Source organism: Apium graveolens, chromosome 9, assembly GCF_009905375.1.
Source record: "Apium graveolens cultivar Ventura chromosome 9, ASM990537v1, whole genome shotgun sequence".
Classification (NCBI taxonomy): domain Eukaryota; kingdom Viridiplantae; phylum Streptophyta; class Magnoliopsida; order Apiales; family Apiaceae; genus Apium; species Apium graveolens.
In genome coordinates this window covers 231,829,467-231,847,200 of record NC_133655.1, presented here as the reverse complement: position 1 = coordinate 231,847,200, position 17,734 = coordinate 231,829,467, and the positions used below count along the sequence as shown (strand labels likewise).

Here is a 17,734-nt window from a genome sequence, read left to right as displayed (position 1 = left end):
ACCAAAATATCAAATTTGAAAAATGCGGCAAAAAAACCGACGAAATATGTTTTCCAAAATTCGGTATTTGAAATACACTATCTTAGACTGGTATTTAACATAATTTTTTATTTTTTAAAAGTCGAGATACGCTTTCTCAGTTTAGGTATATGAAATACGCTTTCTCAGGCCCGCAAGAGTTGGCTCAGTTGGTTAAAAAGAGAAAAATTGTCCTCTTGGTCACAGGTTCGAATCTCACGGGAGGAGAATTTATGATTATGCCTCCTGAGTCAGAGTCTGTCGCTTAAATGTGGTTTACCTTGGTTCACGTAGTTTGCAGGCTATTGCGTGAGCCCGTAGGGTTTACCCAGTGCGCACCCGAAGGGTAGCGGCTGCGGGTTACCTACGATAAAAAAAATACGCTTTCTCAGATTGGGTATATACCCGAATACCCATTCTCAGATCGGGTATTTAAACCAAAATTTATTTTTGATTTTTTTTTGAAAAATGCATTTTTACAAAAGAAAATAAGAATTTTTTTTTGAGTACCCAATCTGAGAATGATTATTTAATGGGTAAAAATGGCCAAAATATTGATAATAGGTATTATTGTCATTTACTTCTAAAAAGTGTTATTTATGTCATTTTTTTGGTCAATAACTAAAATAATTTGAAATTTTATCTCATGTATGCCAAAAAAATAGAAATTATAATTCATAATTTAGTTTACTAAAATTATATTTTGAAGAACTTGGAACTTATTTATTAATTCATTTATTGATATATAAAATATTGTAAACCGCCAACACTAAAATTTATTATTTTCTTAAATAGCTTAAACCACACCACACACCGCATTTTTATAGTGTGGTTTGCGCAATTTAAGACCTACGAGTTTACGGTTTTGGTCCACGTCGCACCGCGAAAAACCACGAGTCTGCCTACCAAAATTGTTGAAACCCGGTTACATATTACTCCCTCCGTCCCGTTGAGAAGTATACGTTTGGTTTGAGTATGGAGGTTAAGAAAACGTGAAATATTGTGAGAAAGAGTAAGAAAAGTGGATAAAGTGGTGTGACCAATTAATATTTAATATATAAAGTCCGTGTAGTGAAAGAAGGTAATGGATGTAAGGGGGTGTAGTTAAATTTATATTATAAAATTTTTACTATTTTTGGTAAGTTTAGAAATATATAGAATTGAATGTATATTCCAAAAAGGAAAGTGTCCAGAAATAAATGGGAAATTAGGTATAGAACAATAACAGGTGAATAAAACAACTGTAAAATGACAAGACGACTTTTTTAACATTGAAAGATAAAAGGAGGGAGAATATTAAGTATTTAAGCAGAGTAGAACTTCTCTGCATTCTCTGTGTTTCCTCTCTCTCACTCTAGAATTTTCTTTGCAATCTCTCTGCATTTTACACAATACACCTTAAGAATTTTCTTGGTTTCTAGAAGTAAATTCATTCTTTGCAGCTTGAATTGTAAGCAAGTACTTCTTATAAAGCTGAGATCTTTTTGTTGGTTTGTTTTATCTTGCTCCAAGTTTCAATTTTTATGCAACTTACTTCATCTTTCTCAGGTAATTTACTTCCCCTTGTGTGTATTTTTGTTTTGTAAGTACGATGTTGTGTTACAAATATTTTATATAGGTTTAATTTTTAGAAATGTGGGCTTATTTTATTTGTATGAGCAATGTCTAAATGAGTTTTTTAATTTGATTTCTTGAAGTTTTTGTGGAATGTGAGATGTATTGTGTGTGTGCTATATATGCCATCTGTTGTGCATAATTTTATTTTTTTTAATATAATTTAATGTTAATCTAAGATTTATGTTTAGTGGAGTTGGAAAAGAGTTTGATATTAGGCGATACAAGAAGTACATAATTGCAGATTACTTCAAAATTTAGATTTTAATATAAGGGTACTAAATATGAAAAATGATAAATTGATCTGTATATGTTTATATTTGACTGATTTAAAAAAGTTAAGTAACATTTGTGTACAATGAATTTTTGAGAAAGTTGGAGACTTGTTTAATTGTTTTTACAATTGTTGATTTGCAGTATTGTCAGCACTGGTTTATTTGCTGACACTTGGTGGGAGAGACTGATTTTCGGTACGGAAGGGGGACTTAGAAGATAAGATGATGGGGGGTTTTGCTCTTGGCGCTGTACTTTCGAAGATGAATAATTTATCTACCTCTGATCACTCATCAGTGGTGTCTGTGAACTTGTTCGTAGCACTTCTTTGTGCATGTATAGTTGTTGGTCACCTGTTGGAGGAGAGCCGATGGATGAATGAGTCCATTACAGCGCTTGCGATTGTTAGTTTTTTACTTGAGTCATTTGAATCACCACATATGTTTAAGCTCAGGCGCTTTCATCTGCTCGGAATGTTTGTGGTATTATGTATTGATTCTCTGATTGTTCTATTTGCAGGGGCTTTGCACTGGAGTTGTTATTCTATTATTCAGTGGAGGGAAGAATTCCCATCTCTTGGTTTTCAGTGAAGATCTCTTCTTCATCTATCTTCTTCCACCTATCATTTTTAATGCTGGGTACGTTGTAACCTGTTTAATTCTTTCCCTGTGTGCTTGTATGTGATTGTCAATGCTGGATTGTTTTTGGTTATAGTTCATTTTTAACAAGTAAATCAATAGAATCTGGTCTTAACTACCCTAAATTCGAAAAGAAAGGGAGGCACCAAAATGACCTCCAGACTTTAATTAACTACCCGAAATAAATAAGTAACAATTTGCGTAATCGTAGCCCGACCCATCTACCTGAATGATCATGTTCTTTATTTGACTGTATAGTTGAGGGCAGGCATGCGGCATACCTACATGTTTTAGACATTTACGTTTAAATGCAGCAGTAGTAGCTGTAAACTGTTTCGGATATTCTGGAAGAGATAATAAATTTGAATTGTATACTATTATATTTTATTAAGGACTAAAAAGTGTCAATTTCACAAGTTTGTAAGTTAAATGCATCAACTAACTATATATTCTTTCATAGGCATTCCGTCTCTCTGTTGTCCTCTGTATGTCATACACTAACAAGATATGTTTTTCTACATGCGACTCGATATATTAAGCTAAGTGTTTATACGCATGGTAATTTGTGATATATAGAAAACATAGAGTACCAAATTTCCATTATGAGCAGATGAGTAGATCTTCTATATGCTTTTTCTGACATGATTATTTTATACTTGTTGTGGCTTAGTGCTATATGCTATAATGTAGTGTTGCAAGAAATCATTTATATTTGTTCTACATACTAGGCTGATGTACCTTAAGACTAAGAGTATAACTTTTTTTCTTGGCAAATGTGTAAATCAGGTTCCAGGTGAAAAAGAAACAATTTTTTCGGAACTTTATGACTATCACTCTCTTTGGTGCCATCGGTACTTTGATATCTTTCAGCATAATATCGTTGGGTATGAAAGTACACACATTATAAGCTCTTCTCCTTTACTTTGAAAACATTTATCTTTTTGAAGAGAAAGATTGTTATATACAGTGTCTCAGACTCTGTGTTGCGAAGCCTAGACCAGCACGTTCATTGCACTTGTATAGTTGTATTGACAACAAATTCTACAGAAACACCCGGACTCTTTTTAGCCAATTAAGCAACTATGAGCATGCAATAGAAGCCTAATATATTTATAAATTTTATGTTGGTTTATGTGCTTGCATTAATTTTCTCAACCGGGTAGTTAAAGTATATATTTAAAATCAACTATGATTATTGATTCCCCTGTACTATTTTTCAAATTTGGAACCCTTGTGCAATTATTAACTTTTTACTTTTGAAGTCAAGATTTCAACCTTTTTCTTTAATGCATAACTAGAAAGCAGGGATTTTCGGTAACCCAACGAATCCCCTTATCCCCACGCACACCTGTATCAGATACTCGGAATCTTGGGAATACTTGGATTCTCAATATACTCAATTAAAATTCATCTTTTTGATATTTGTACTACAAACATAACATAAGTGATTTTAGTTTAAATTCGTGTGTTTTAGATGTTTATATCAAGTATTTGATTCAATTTGCATAGAACTATTAGTATTGTTAAAGATATTCATCATTCATAACATCAAATATATTTTTATAATGTTAATAAATTTGCGTTACCCCCCACAGCGAATCTCGTTTTATTTTATTTTCCGAATCCATGTATCCGCGCACCCGTAGCTTTGCATCTTAGATGCATAATTAACCTGATAAACATCAGGATTCGTTTGTTAGAATTGCTCAACACTATAAAAATGGATTAACAGTATTAGATTAGCTCTGCGGTTATACTTAGTTATATAGGTGTAAATAGTAATTAAATCCAACATCTTCTTGAACCAGGTGCTATCCACTTCTTCAAAAACATGAATATTGGTTCTCTTGAGATAGGAGATTTTCTGGGTAAGTTTATTTTTTCGGTCAACATTATATTCCAATGTACTCTTTCTTATCACATATCACCTGATTCTATTACTTTTTATCCAGCAATTGGTGCAATCTTCTCTGCCACGGATTCTGTTTGTACATTGCAGGTATACAAGGCTTAAGAACTTGTAGTTATTCAGGAGTGCAACATCTGTCTGCTTTCTAATGCTATATTTAATGCTGCAGGTGCTTAATCAAGATGATACACCCTTACTATATAGTCTAGTTTTCGGGGAAGGTGTCGTTAATGATGCCACATCAGTAGTCCTTTTCAATGCAGTTCAGAACTTTGACTTGTCTCATATCGACGCAGTTACAGCTTTGCAGTTAGTCGGCAATTTTATATATCTATTTATCTCGAGCACTTTACTGGGAGTTTTCGTAAGTCTCTCTCTCTCTCTCTCTCTCTCTCTCTCTCTCTCTCCCTCCCTCCCTCCCTCCCCCTCCCTCCCTCCTCCTCTCTCTTGCCCCCCCCCTCTCTCATGTATCTCCCTAAGTGTTAGCATCAATATGCTTTTGGTGAAGTACTAATGAATGTTACACTTTGCTTTCATCTTCTGCAGGCTGGACTGCTTAGTGCATTTATCATTAAAAAGCTCTACTTTGGACGGTTAGTAAATTTGTACCACATTTTCTTTGTTTAACTCTAATCTATACTTTCTAGAATCTCAGTATATAGGCATTTTGAGATGAAATCCGTGCTACATTTGTATTTGGCAATTGGCTATTTAGCTAATTAATTATTTGTTGACTTCTAATTTGTTATTGCTTTCAGGCACTCTACTGATAGAGAGGTTGCTATCATGATACTAATGGCCTACCTTTCTTACATGCTGGCTGAGGTAAACATAACTGCAGATCACTTGGCCATTAATCATACTTATCGGTGCTTGTTTTTGACATTATACTGATCCATTATTTGTTGCAGTTGCTTGATTTAAGTGCTATCCTCACAGTGTTCTTTTGTGGAATTGTGATGTCTCATTATACCTGGCATAACGTCACTGAAAGTTCAAGAGTCACTACCAAGTAAGTTGTTTTAAGTACCATCAATTGCTGTTAACATATATCCCTTTGACCCTTTTATTCTAGTTCTGTTATTTACAAAACAATACACCCAATATCTTTCTGTTAGTGACATGTTTTCTGCACTTCCTCAGGCATACTTTTGCAACATTGTCATTCATTGCTGAAATATTTATATTTCTTTATGTTGGTATGGATGCCTTGGATATTGAGAAGTGGAGATATGTAAGCGACAGGTAAGTTTGCTGTTATCTTTTGTGCTTGCTAAGTGTCAAAGATCAATTGTAATGGATGACTGTTTTAAATTCTAACTTTTAATATTCTTTTCCCTAGCCCTGGAACATCAATTGGAGTAAGCTCTGTTCTGTTGGGACTGATTTTAGCAGGCAGGGCAGCCTTTGTTTTCCCTTTATCATTCTTATCCAACTTGACCAAAAAGTCTCCCGAAAATAAAATCGAGCTAAAACAGCAAGTATGGGTTGTATATTCTTTGTTGTATTCATTTTGAGTAACTTGTTGGCGAATGAAGTAGATAAACCCATTTTCCCCTGATTTTACAGGTTACAATTTGGTGGGCTGGTCTTATGCGAGGTGCTGTTTCAATGGCCCTTGCTTACAATCAGGCAATTGTTTCCCTTTTAATTTTTTCAGTGAAATTGTGATTTTACCTATATGTATCTAATTGGAAAATTAAGAGAAGTGTATAAAACTCAACCCCATCAACGTTGTGATTTTGAAGCTTTTTAGTCTTGTTTATTGTTAGCATGCTTATGGGCCATAAAAAAATGAAGGTGGATTGTGCACGAAATGTATGCGGGAACATGGTATGTGTTTGACTGAGCTTTTTTTCATCATGCAGTTTACAAGAGAAGGACACACTACACTACGTGGAAATGCAATCATGATCACCAGTACCATCACAGTAGTTCTTTTCAGCACAGTGGTAAGACTTCTAACTTTTTCACATTTCAGCCCTGTGCCCTGTCCATTAATGCTTTGGTGTGGGATGTAAGGGAGGGAAGTAGGAATTGCAGTAGTTTGCTCGAGGAGTGAGGAAAAACTAAAAAAACAACAAGACACGATTAGGAAGTAGAATAATTTGATTGGTTGTTACGGTATGAGGTGGGATGGGGAAGGAATACATGAAATTAGAGGTGGAGGGGGGTGGAAGTAATAAAAGCTGGTAAATGGAAGAGGCGAAAGAGAGGAAGAAAAATTGATGAAACTTAGAATGTTATAACTGGTAGACATGTAGGATGTAGTTTGTGTGAGCTGCTTTTTAATTAATATTTAATAATATAGCTTAGGACTCCAGTTCCGTTCAATTTCACCAAAACCAAGCGAAACATAAGTCACTCTGATTTGGAACATTTACGGGTGCTTTTTATTCATGGCAGAGATGAGGAATACATCATTAAGTTTGACCTGAAATTAAATTTTTGGGCAGCTAATCCTGCTCGACTTCATTTAGTTACCAATCCTAGTCTTTGAATCTATATGTGCCACCAGGGCTTTCAAATCAAATATATACAGAACTAATATTGGAATACTACAAAAACAAAATGTAATATAATTATTCATTCCAATTTCAAAGGCAACACCTGTAGATAATTGAATTCATAAATTAGCAATGTCTTGAGATTTTTGTTGGATTTATGCAGGTATTTGGATTGCTCACCAAGCCTCTAGTTAGACACTTGCTACCTTCCCCCAAACACTTGGTCAGCATGATTTCGTCTGAATCACTCACTCCTAAATCTTTCACTGTACCTCTTCTTATAAATGCTCAAGATTCAGAAGCTGATCTAGGCTCAACCATAACCCGTCCGACTAGCTTAAGGATGCTTCTGACAGCACCCTCTCGATCTGTCCACCATTATTGGAGAAAATTTGATAATGCCTTCATGCGCCCTGTTTTTGGTGGACGAGGTTTCGTACCCTATGTTCCTGGCTCACCAACAGAGCAAGATGATTCTCAATGGAAAATGGACACGAGTAAGTGACAAAACATGTTACAGCCTTCTTGTTCTTCAGTGTTGCATTGAAATATGCTCGTCTTTTGAGGTTTGTTCTTGGGTGGCGATGTTACCAGCACAACTGAGTAACTTCCACCAATTTTACAGCATCTCACTATATATATCGGATTTGCACCGGTGATGACTTGTTTGCGGTTGTCAAGCCTTTTTCTTTTTACCAATTTGCTTCCTAGCAAGTGCTCTACGGGGTGTGGAGCACACAGAGCTTGTCTGTGTATTCTATTCATTTTGGTAGCTATCTTTTTCATCCAATCTTGTATTCTCGGTCAGTCACTCCAGCGACCAGGACAGATGTCTACAAGATTGCCGCTTCATACCTGACATAATTTTTTTTTGGGAAAATTTGATTTTATAGTTTGGTTAGAGAACAATTAGAGATTGTAACATACATAGTACCCTGATGAACATCCTTCGATTCATGTTTATCAACAATTTGGATTGTAAAATAGTGTTTTAGATCGTATTGTTAAGTTTTGTTTGTTGATAGGCCAACGGATGCCTCCGGTGTTTACATGTAGTACTTCCTGGATTACAGAAAAGAATTCATCAAGTATTATTGAAATGGAATGTGTTATGCTCTCAGTAGTTCATCTCTAGCATGTACTCGCAAATAACCGATTTTATTTTTTTTATTTATTTAAATTATAGTGTGGAATTTACTGCATAACAGAATCACAAAAATAGTTCTTCTCAATCTTCTGTATCAAGTATGATTGGCCTGTGCGCCCTGTGGAAGCTCAAGTTTAGTGGATTGTGAAGTGTGATTGTATTCATTTCAGTGATGATAAGCATTTACAAGCATTTAGCAACTATGTATACATCAGCATTGTGATCCAAACATATTTGAAATTAATAGTTCCACTGTAGACCAGGACCTTGATTCTTCAACCAGAGCTTAGCAAAGCCGCCTTTTGTTCAGAGTTTGAGCATGGTATTTGCATAGAGATGTAGGAAAGGCCTACCGGTCGGACCTTAAAAAGGCCGGGTTTTGACCGGGCCGGGTTTTTCGGGTTTTGATTTTGACCAGGCCGGGCCGGACCAGACTTTCCGAAACTGTCGGAGCCCGTATGGGTTCTCCAGACGGGCCTAACCAGACTTTTTTTCGGGCCGGTTCGGATCGGGCCGGGCTTTTTTGTAATTTAAATTCGATCCTAATTTAAATCGGATCGAATTTATTAGAGATTCCTAAAACTACATATGTTAGCAACTAGATTATCGTAAAAATGTATTAGTTTGCGTAAAATATTTAATGAAAATATTATCTCATTGAAAACATTTAATTTCGGCAAAAAATAAAAATATTTATAAAATAATATGTTTTATCAAATGTCAAATATATATAATATACTTACTATATCTTCTTTCATTATTTCTGCAACAAATTATATAAATAGTATTATTAATTACAAATATGTAAATATATATATGTGCTTAAAGTATTATTTATATCTATAGTAAATGTCATAAATATATAAGAAGATATATTAAAATAATCAGATTTTAATCGAGTTTTTTTGGGATTTTAATCGTACCGGTCGAAGGACCGGGCCGGGCAAAAGTCCGGACATTTAACCGGCCCGGGCTTTGCCTAAAATTATAGGGCACGTCGAGGCCTGAGCCGACTTTTGACCGGGTTTTGACCAGATCGGGTTGAGGATATATATTATCTCATGCAAATTCAAAAAAAGTTATTCTTAAAGTATAGAATTTTAAAAGTCTTCTTATTTTTCAGTTTGATATTTTTTTTTTGAATAAAACGTACTTGCATTAAACATTATCAATATGTAGTACATGTTCAATAAAATCAGGTGGAGTGACATGCCATTCACCTATATCTGACATAGAATATGTAGCCTTTGCTAACACATGGGCTACCATATTCGCAGATCTGTAAGCGAAACTAACTAGCACCTGATCAATGTGCTTCATTATAGAAATACAATATGAGACAATAGTACCAAAATAAGCCTCACCAGGTATACCATTACATGCATCAGCTAGATTCTTTGAATCTGTTTCGAACACGCAGCAAGTAATGTTCTTTTCTTTCACCCAAGACAAGGCTTCTCTCAAGCCTATTGCTTCTGCCTCCTGTGGTCGCCAAGCCCCTTCTATTCTCATGCAACGAGCACCTAAAAACTGCCCACTCGTATCTCGCATCACACATCCTACTCCAATATACCCATTTTGAAAAATTGCAGCGTCTACATTCACATTTACCCAGCCAAAAGGTGGTTTAACCCAAACCCTTACTCCTGCTACAACATTTTGGTTCCCACCTCCTACGAGCACTTGTGCTTCACGCCATTCATGCAACAAATTTATAGCTGACGCTTTAACCCCAAAAGCTGACCTGTTCGCTCATTCCCAAACCCATTTATTCCGTCTGTTCCAAAGAGCCCAGCACACCATTCCCACCAACACACATTGTTCCCTGTTGCAATTCCCAAAACTCCTCATTATAGTCATAACTGCTGTATCGTTTGGCCATATTTGCACCAACTGTTGTAAACCAGAACTACGCCACAGTGTTTGAGCAAAATCACAAGTGAACAAGACATGAGTATCATATTCTACCTCAGTATGACACCAGGGGCACTATGAATTCAAATCCACCTGCTTCATCTGCAGTGCGTGCATAGTTGGCAAACATCCTCTACAAACCCTCCAGAGAAAGTTCACCACTTTACCAGGCATTTTAAGAGTCCATAATCATTTCCAGAAACTTGTATCCACATTACTCTGTTCACCGTGCAGCATCCTGTAGCAACTACGAACTGTAAATCTTCCACTATCCTCCAGGTACACCCCAGACCTTAGTGTATGCACCATTACCAATTTTTCTTCGAGTACCCATTTTCACAATTTCTTGTGCACTCATAATACTCCTCCATACATAACTAGGGTTTGACCCTAATTGTGCACTTAAAAAATCAGTAGTGGGGAAATATTTGGCTTTCATAATGGCTGCTACTAAAGTATTACTCTCATTCAAAATCCTCCATCCTTGTTTAGCCAACATGGCTAGATTAAACTTCTTTAAATTACGCACTCCCAATCCTCCGTTTCTTTTCGGCATACACAACCTCTCCCACGCCATCCATCTCACACCCTTCCCAGCTTGTCCGTGTCCCCACCAAAAAGCGTAGCCTTCACAAAGAGTTACCGGAATCAAGAAGAGACTCATCCAAAAACTTGGTATAGTCTGTGCTGCAGATTTTTATAACAAGAGTTTACCTCATTTAGATAACTCTTTATTGCTCCATCCTTGCAGTTTTTTATCAAATTTGTCACTCAGAAAACCAAATGTTTCCATTTTATTCTTCCCCACACACATGGGCATGCCTAAATAATTTTCAGGCTTGTCAATTTCCAGGACTTGCAGCTGCTCACAAACCTCTGTTTTAATTTGCTCATGAGTATTGGGACTGAATGTAATACTCGACTTGCTATAATTAACAACCTGGCCTGAGAGTTTCTCGTACCTCGCCAATATGTCCTTCATGATGGCTGCTTCCGATCTACAGGCTTTAAAAAAGAAGTAGCAGTCATCTGCGGATAGCAGATGAGAGATACTCGGAGCTCCTCTTTCCACCTTACACCCATGCAATAAACCCACTTCTTCATACCTTCGAATACTTGCGCTCAATCCCTCAGCACACAATATGTATAAGTATGGTGATATGGGGTCTCCCTGTCGGAGCCCCCGTTGTGGAACCACCTCACCAAACACATCCCCATTGTGCGGAGATCCACACGACACTGTTTTTACACATGCCATAACTCTATCAACCCACTTAGCATGAAATCCAAATTTATGTTGCATTTTTTCAACATATCTCCATTCCAACCAATCATAGGCCTTAGAAATGTCAATTTCTAAACCCGTTATACCACTTTTTCCTTGCGTTTTCCTCTTAATAAAATGATTGACCTCAAAAGCAATTAGAGCATTATCAGTCAGTAATCTACCTTCAATGAATGCACTCTGTTTTTCTGAGATTATACTTTTGAGGCACGGTTTCAACCTGTTCCCTATTACTTTAGAGAGGATACGCATCAACACATTACACAAGGATATTGGCCTTAAGTCTGTCATCTGCTTTGGGTGTTTAATTTTCGGTATAAGGCACACAAGTATATTATTCACTCCTCTTGGCAGTTGTCCTGTATCAAAAAACTCTCGACAAAATTTTATTACATCACCCCCCACTATGCTCCAGTACGTCTGGAAAAACGCCGGGTTTAACCCGTCGATCCCTGGTGCCTTCTCCCTATGCATAGCAAACACAACTGCCTTTACTTCCTCGTCTGTAACAGATAGCATCAGATCACGGTTCTGTTCTTCCGTAACCCTAGTAACTTTGTCCCGTTCTGACATCTGCTCCCATGTAGCCGATGTGCAAAATAGATCAACAAAATAGCTCTCGATCACCTCCTTAATTTCTTCATCTGTTTCTCTCCACACTCCTTGTGCACCCTTCAATTTCTTGATCTTATTATGATCCTTTCTCACCGAAGCATATTTATGAAAAAATCGTGTATTATTGTCTCCTTCCTTAAGCCAAAACTGCTTCGCCCTTTGTTTCCAATATATCTCTTGTTTCTCCAGCAACCGTAAGTACTCTCATCTCAACTGATTGTACCTCTGAATACCGTCGTTATCCCTTCGAGATCGTAATTTACGTAATTATTTCCTGTAGTTTATTAACTGAACACGCATCTCTTTCAACATTCCACCCCCCATTCTTCGAGCTTAGCACAACATTCAGCCATTTTATCTAAGATTTCCTCAACCCCTTCCTTGTTCCAGCAGGTCTGTATAATATTTCTACACTCTTGCTCACGAATCCACATATTTTCAAATTTAAACCTTCTTACTTTTGGCATATACACACGCCTGTTCAGCTGAAGATACAGTGGCATATGGTCCGAGGTAGAAACTTCCAATACCTGAATTTCTGCACTAGGAAACAACTCTATCCACTCCTTGTTTGTCAATCCCCTATCTAGCCTTTCTTGAATCCATCGATCAGTACCCCTCGACCTCTCCCAAGTATACTTCTCACCCGTGTATCCAAGATCCACTAAACCACAATCCATCACCGCCTATGAGAAACCCTCCATTAGATGTCTTGGTCGTCTTCTCCCTCCTCTTTTCTCCTCCATTACCATGATATAGTTGAAGTCCCCGATAATACACCAAGGGAGCGATGATCTTCCAGCTAACTCTCGAAGCAAATTTCACGAGTCTATTCTTTTATCATGTTCGGGATATCCATAATATCCCGTGTATCTCCACCTTCCCACTACTTCATTAGTAACTTCAAAGTCTATAAAATTACTGCAGCTACTTAATATTTGAACTCCACTAATATTTCTCCACAGTAGAGCAACACCTCCCCCATGCCTATGGGCATCAACCGCATAGCAACCAACAAACCCTAGTTGTTTACATATTTTTTCCATTTTTTGTTTTTTTACTAATGTCTCACTTAAAAAGATAATACTTGGCCTATATTGGTTATTGATTTCTTTCAGAAATCGAACTGCACGTGGTTGGGCCATACCACGACAGTTCCAGGCTAGTAGACTCATGATGATGGGCGGGCCTGGAATCCAGGACCCGCCAGCTGCAAGTTTTTTGGCCCATTAATAAATTGATTACCTGTATCTTGTGTAATGGTAAGGCCGTTATTTTTGCCATGACTTTCTTCATCTACTCTCCGTCTTTTTGGGTCAATCACAACTATATCACTTTGTATATTATCTTCTTTTCCTACTAAATCCTTATTTTGAACAATAGTTGACTGTTTAACAGCTCCCTTTTCCCGCTCCAAATTGTCTCTCTGTTGTATCTGGATTACCCCATTATCTCCATCAACTCCGTGTAATACTCCTTCAATCTCCATAAATTTCGGGTGCCCACTTCCTCCTCCCTGGGCCATACTCGACTATCCACCAATGTTGGCTGCACTGGACCACTGGTTCTCCCCATCACCTGCAGTACGCAGCCATCTTGCCCCCGTATTATTTTTTACGTTTCTGGACGGAGCTCTAAGCCAAGATCCATATGTTTTCTCCACCACCTTATCTGAGTTAGCATAGACAATGTTACATTCGCGCTCAAAATGTCCTAGGATCCCACAGACAAAGCAAAATGTACCCAATCTTTCATATTTGAAGTTAATCCAACTCCAATTTTGCCCATCTTGTTTGAGTTTCATTCGCCTCTTCAATGGTTTTTCCACGTTCATGGCCACTATAATACGTAAATATTGTTTCCATGTTCCACCAAGATTCAGTGGTTCCATCTTAATATACCTACCCAGCGCCATTCCCACACTCTTAAGTATGTTCTCTGATATGCATCCCCTTGGAACATCATACACCTGTACCCAAACTTCAATCTCCTGCAGTCTTATGGTGTGTGGATCTTCATTCTCCTTTAACTGATATAAAACTAATATTGATTGTTCAAATGACCATGGGCCTCCCTCTACCACTTTCTGCAAATCTATTTTGTGAAAAAACACAAATGAATATCTAAACCCACACTTCCATCCCCTCCTTAGGCCTCCATAAAGGTGCTAGAACATGTTACATCGCATTGAAGTTAATATTCTTTTCCGTCAAAAACCTCCAAACAAGAACGTATGTTTGTCTTGGCTCTGTAATCGCAGTTTGCTCCACCATGATTCCTCCATCTTCTTTGTCCTCCAATCGGAGATTTGCATACAATTCCTCCAATAATTGCTGAGAATGTGTCATGTTTATCAAGAGGTCTTACGTAATAAGCATGAGCAAAATGGACTAAAACTGTTCAAACAACTGTCACATAGACAGAGAGAAAAACTTACTTGCCAATTAGCAAGACGATTAGTATTGGACTAGGATCTAAAAAGGCCATGTCTCTATATGTACTAGTATAACATGAATTTGGATAACAAATCACATTATAGTTAGGGTACTATTTAAAAATCAAAGATACATTTTGACTGTACTGTAATCGGCATTATCTCTGTGGAGATTATGTGTTGCTTATTACTATTTTTGAATTTGATATTAATACTTTGAAAGTATACTTTTAAAAAATTAGATACATCATGTGAACTGTTTGTTTCGAAAATCGAAAACTTTCGTTAATTTGTGGGAGTAACCAAAGTAAAATAAACACAACCCAGTCCTACTCCATTCCTGCCGAGTCCTACTCCTGCCTATCAAAATAAATCCAGTCTCAGCTTTGATATATAAATTTTGGATCTACTAGAATTGTTTTCATCTCCAAAATGGCTGCTTCTACTATTTCATTCTCCTCTCCCCTCGCTTCCTCTCTCTCTCTCAACAAGGTACCATCCTACATCCCCCCCCCCTTTTTGTTAATCTTCGTTATTTTTGCTTTGTCTCTACTTTAATTTGTTATCAAGTTCGTTTTTGTGGCTAAAGATTGAATCTTTGTTGTTTATGTTTTCGATTTCTCGAATTATTGTATTATTTTCATTTTTAACTTGCAATTGTTTGTTCGTTTTAGCTTATATGTTTGTGTTTATACATTTGTGCTTTTATCAATGCTGTAAAGGCTGCTATTAGTTCTGTACTCTACCTCAATTGTTGTATATATAGCTATCAATTGATTTTTAAATCTGTGATTTTCGATTAATTTTAAGATTTTATTAATACTTACTTCTAAGCTGCTCATTGCATCCATTATGAATTACATTATATCTGAAATTCACTTAATTGGGAATATTGGTATTTCAAACTCTCTGTGGCAGGACCTTTTTTTTTAATTCTAGATTAAATTCTATTGATTGCTCGATTTTGGTTGTCAATTCATCAATTTATGAAATTATAGATAAATATTAATCTCCTGTAATGTGATTGGGTTTCACTGACTCTTCTATTGTTGAATCCTGCAGGGACTTGCCAACAATTCAGTCTCACTCTCCATCAATGAGAGATCTTTCCCTGCACTTAGGTTGCAGTCAGCATCGCGTCGCTTCAGGGTTTCTTGCGCAGTATGCTTCTAAGAACATTTGTTTTCTTGTTCTGTATTCTGATGTTACATTCCAAAATTTAAAAACTTTAATGTGGTTATGTTGTTAATATTGGACAACAATATTAGAATCTAAATTCAAAACATCAAAAAATCCTGCAATGTTGCGTATAGTGCTCGTTTCTTATAATTACTCCCACATATAGCACTAGATGCAATAGATGAATTGAATTTAATTCCACCAAAAGTTGTGTTATCATTCTTACAATTAGCTATTCCTTCTTGCTAGCATCAAGGTAGTTTAAGGTATTATCTTAAACTACTTAAAATAATCTAATACGGCTTGGCAGTTGCAATTTTTATCATGCTACTTATATTGTTTAAAGCCTTTGCAAATTAAGCAAAATGTTATTTCTTTAAGCAGGCCAAACCTGAGACTGTGGATAAGGTATGTGAAGTCGTCAGGAAGCAACTGGCATTACAGTCTGATGTTGCAGTCACTGGAGACTCAAAGTTTGCAGCTCTTGGGGCTGATTCTCTGGACACAGTATAAATTACTAACTTTCAAATTGTTATCATGCTTTACATGACATCCATTCTACATATTTAATAGGCTGATACTTTCTTCTCGCTAACTGAGAATGTTTACAACTTCCTTTTATAGGTTGAAATTGTGATGGGACTCGAAGAGGAATTTGGAATCAGCGTGGAGGAGGAAAGTGCACAGACCATTGCTACCGTGCAGGATGCAGCAGATTTGATCGAGAATCTTGTTGAGAAGAAGGGCAGTGCTTAAAGAATGAGGGGAAATTCTACAAAAACATGTTCAGAAGAAAATTAAGTCTGCCAGTATGCAATGTAGCTGTAGCTATTAAAGATTAACTTTACATTTAGTCTTCGTTGTTAGAGTCGCAGAGCTTTGTTCTTTCTCTTGTTTTGTTGTGTTTTATGTTGTCTTCCAAGACTCCTAGTTGGAGTTTATCAAAAGATCATATATTTGAGTTAAAAATCGCGGGGTCGTCGCCATATCTGCTGAATGCTTCTTGGTTTAATTATGCTCCAGTTAATTGTTTTTTTGATATATTTGTGTTCTTTGTGACAAATGGGGTGTAGTAAGCATATATACTCACATGGAACAGGCAACTCTGCTTTGCTATATTAAATAATTAGGAATACATTACACGGTATTGATAGGGCAGAATATTTAAGTAAATTGCTGCAATATCCAACAGTGGTATTCTGTCAACTATTCATTTTTTCTCTTGACAAAGTTTATAACCATGATGTAATCTTTCTATGTAGAACGGTCCATACACTTGTATAGGGTGATCAGAGCAGCCCTCAGGTGTTTCCAAGTGATGATCAAGGCCGTGCTTAGGTATGGCAGAGTGACAATCTTCTATGATTTGCTAAACAAACAGGGATACCTATGTGTGTGTTTTGATCTGATCTTTGAAGTACATTAGCATCAGTGTCCTTGACGGTTTATGTTTTTGAAAGATTATGCATTAAAATTGAGTTCTTTATAGTAGATTGTTGAATTGAATTCTTTATAGTAGATTGTTTGAACCTTTGTAAGATCAAGGATGAGTGCTTTTTCATGAAGATATCCTTTTACTTTGTCCCTACTTATATAATCATAATCATGCCCGGTAATAATAGTAGAATAACAAGAGTAGATAAATAGATTACTCCTCGGTCAAATCTATAATTATTTTTATTTCAGATTTTGAAATAAAGTAGTATGTGAAATCAAAGGCAAAAGAAATTTTGCAGCTTCCGAATTGAAGCTAATATATAAGTAACAATATACTTTTAGCCTATTTAAAATTTTATAACCAAGTTATTTAGGTTTATACCACACTCTGTAGTTATTAAGTTGTAGATTTCAGATCAAACAAAGGTTACATGGACATGAAAAGTTCTGATATCCAGTAACCAGAGAATCTGTACCCAAAGTATTTCGAACTTAGATTCTCTCAAAATATTTAGAACTTGTAATACAAAGAGTATAAACCGATCATATGCTCATTACAATGATTAATTAAATATATAACTGCCTTAATTAAAACAATAACAAAAGTAATCTAGATGATTGATCACCTGACCAAATAGAGTTACTTTTGGATTTTTCCCCCACCCCAATCAAGTAGATACTCAAACTGGTACTAAACATGCCACTGACCAGGAACTGTAGTGCATTATTGTAATGAACACTATACATAAAATATTTTTTCACAT

General features: G+C 36.4%; 2 protein-coding genes across 3 annotated transcripts; both read left to right on the top strand.

Annotated features, from left to right (window-relative positions):
* Positions 1-1,326: 1,326 nt before the first annotated feature.
* On the top strand, positions 1,327-8,082 carry LOC141684167 (sodium/hydrogen exchanger 1-like). Its single transcript, XM_074489006.1, has 15 exons — positions 1,327-1,566; positions 2,050-2,309; positions 2,425-2,543; positions 3,330-3,427; positions 4,352-4,411; positions 4,496-4,542; positions 4,622-4,816; positions 4,999-5,045; positions 5,211-5,277; positions 5,364-5,464; positions 5,596-5,697; positions 5,795-5,933; positions 6,022-6,084; positions 6,321-6,404; positions 7,123-8,082. Exons 2-15 carry the CDS (start codon positions 2,130-2,132, stop codon positions 7,462-7,464), a joined length of 1,644 nt encoding a protein of 547 aa, XP_074345107.1. The 5' UTR covers positions 1,327-1,566; positions 2,050-2,129; the 3' UTR covers positions 7,465-8,082.
* Positions 8,083-14,586: 6,504 nt separating this feature from the next.
* LOC141682427 (acyl carrier protein 1, chloroplastic-like) lies at positions 14,587-16,526 on the top strand. Of its 2 annotated transcripts, none has more exons than XM_074487119.1 (4): positions 14,587-14,846; positions 15,417-15,515; positions 15,915-16,040; positions 16,158-16,526. In XM_074487119.1, the coding sequence occupies exons 1-4, from the start codon at positions 14,787-14,789 to the stop codon at positions 16,287-16,289; spliced, it is 417 nt and encodes a 138-aa protein (XP_074343220.1). In that variant the 5' UTR covers positions 14,587-14,786; the 3' UTR covers positions 16,290-16,526. The 2 variants fall into 2 exon arrangements, with proteins under 2 accessions (XP_074343220.1, XP_074343221.1); XM_074487120.1 differs by having other exon boundaries at positions 14,595-14,846; positions 15,918-16,040.
* Positions 16,527-17,734: the final 1,208 nt, after the last annotated feature.

Bases quoted from the DNA above. Each gene is read 5' to 3' on its own strand.
- LOC141684167 (XM_074489006.1), top strand. From the start codon at position 2,130: ATGATGGGGGGTTTTGCTCTTGGCGCTGTACTTTCGAAGATGAATAAT. The intron at 3,428-4,351 runs GTATGAAAGTAC...TTCTTGAACCAG, and splicing joins TTTCAGCATAATATCGTTGG to GTGCTATCCACTTCTTCAAA. The intron at 5,046-5,210 runs GTTAGTAAATTT...TATTGCTTTCAG, and splicing joins AAAAAGCTCTACTTTGGACG to GCACTCTACTGATAGAGAGG.
- LOC141682427 (XM_074487119.1), top strand. From the start codon at position 14,787: ATGGCTGCTTCTACTATTTCATTCTCCTCTCCCCTCGCTTCCTCTCTC. The intron at 14,847-15,416 runs GTACCATCCTAC...TGAATCCTGCAG, and splicing joins CCTCTCTCTCTCTCAACAAG to GGACTTGCCAACAATTCAGT. The intron at 15,516-15,914 runs GTATGCTTCTAA...TATTTCTTTAAG, and splicing joins GCTTCAGGGTTTCTTGCGCA to CAGGCCAAACCTGAGACTGT.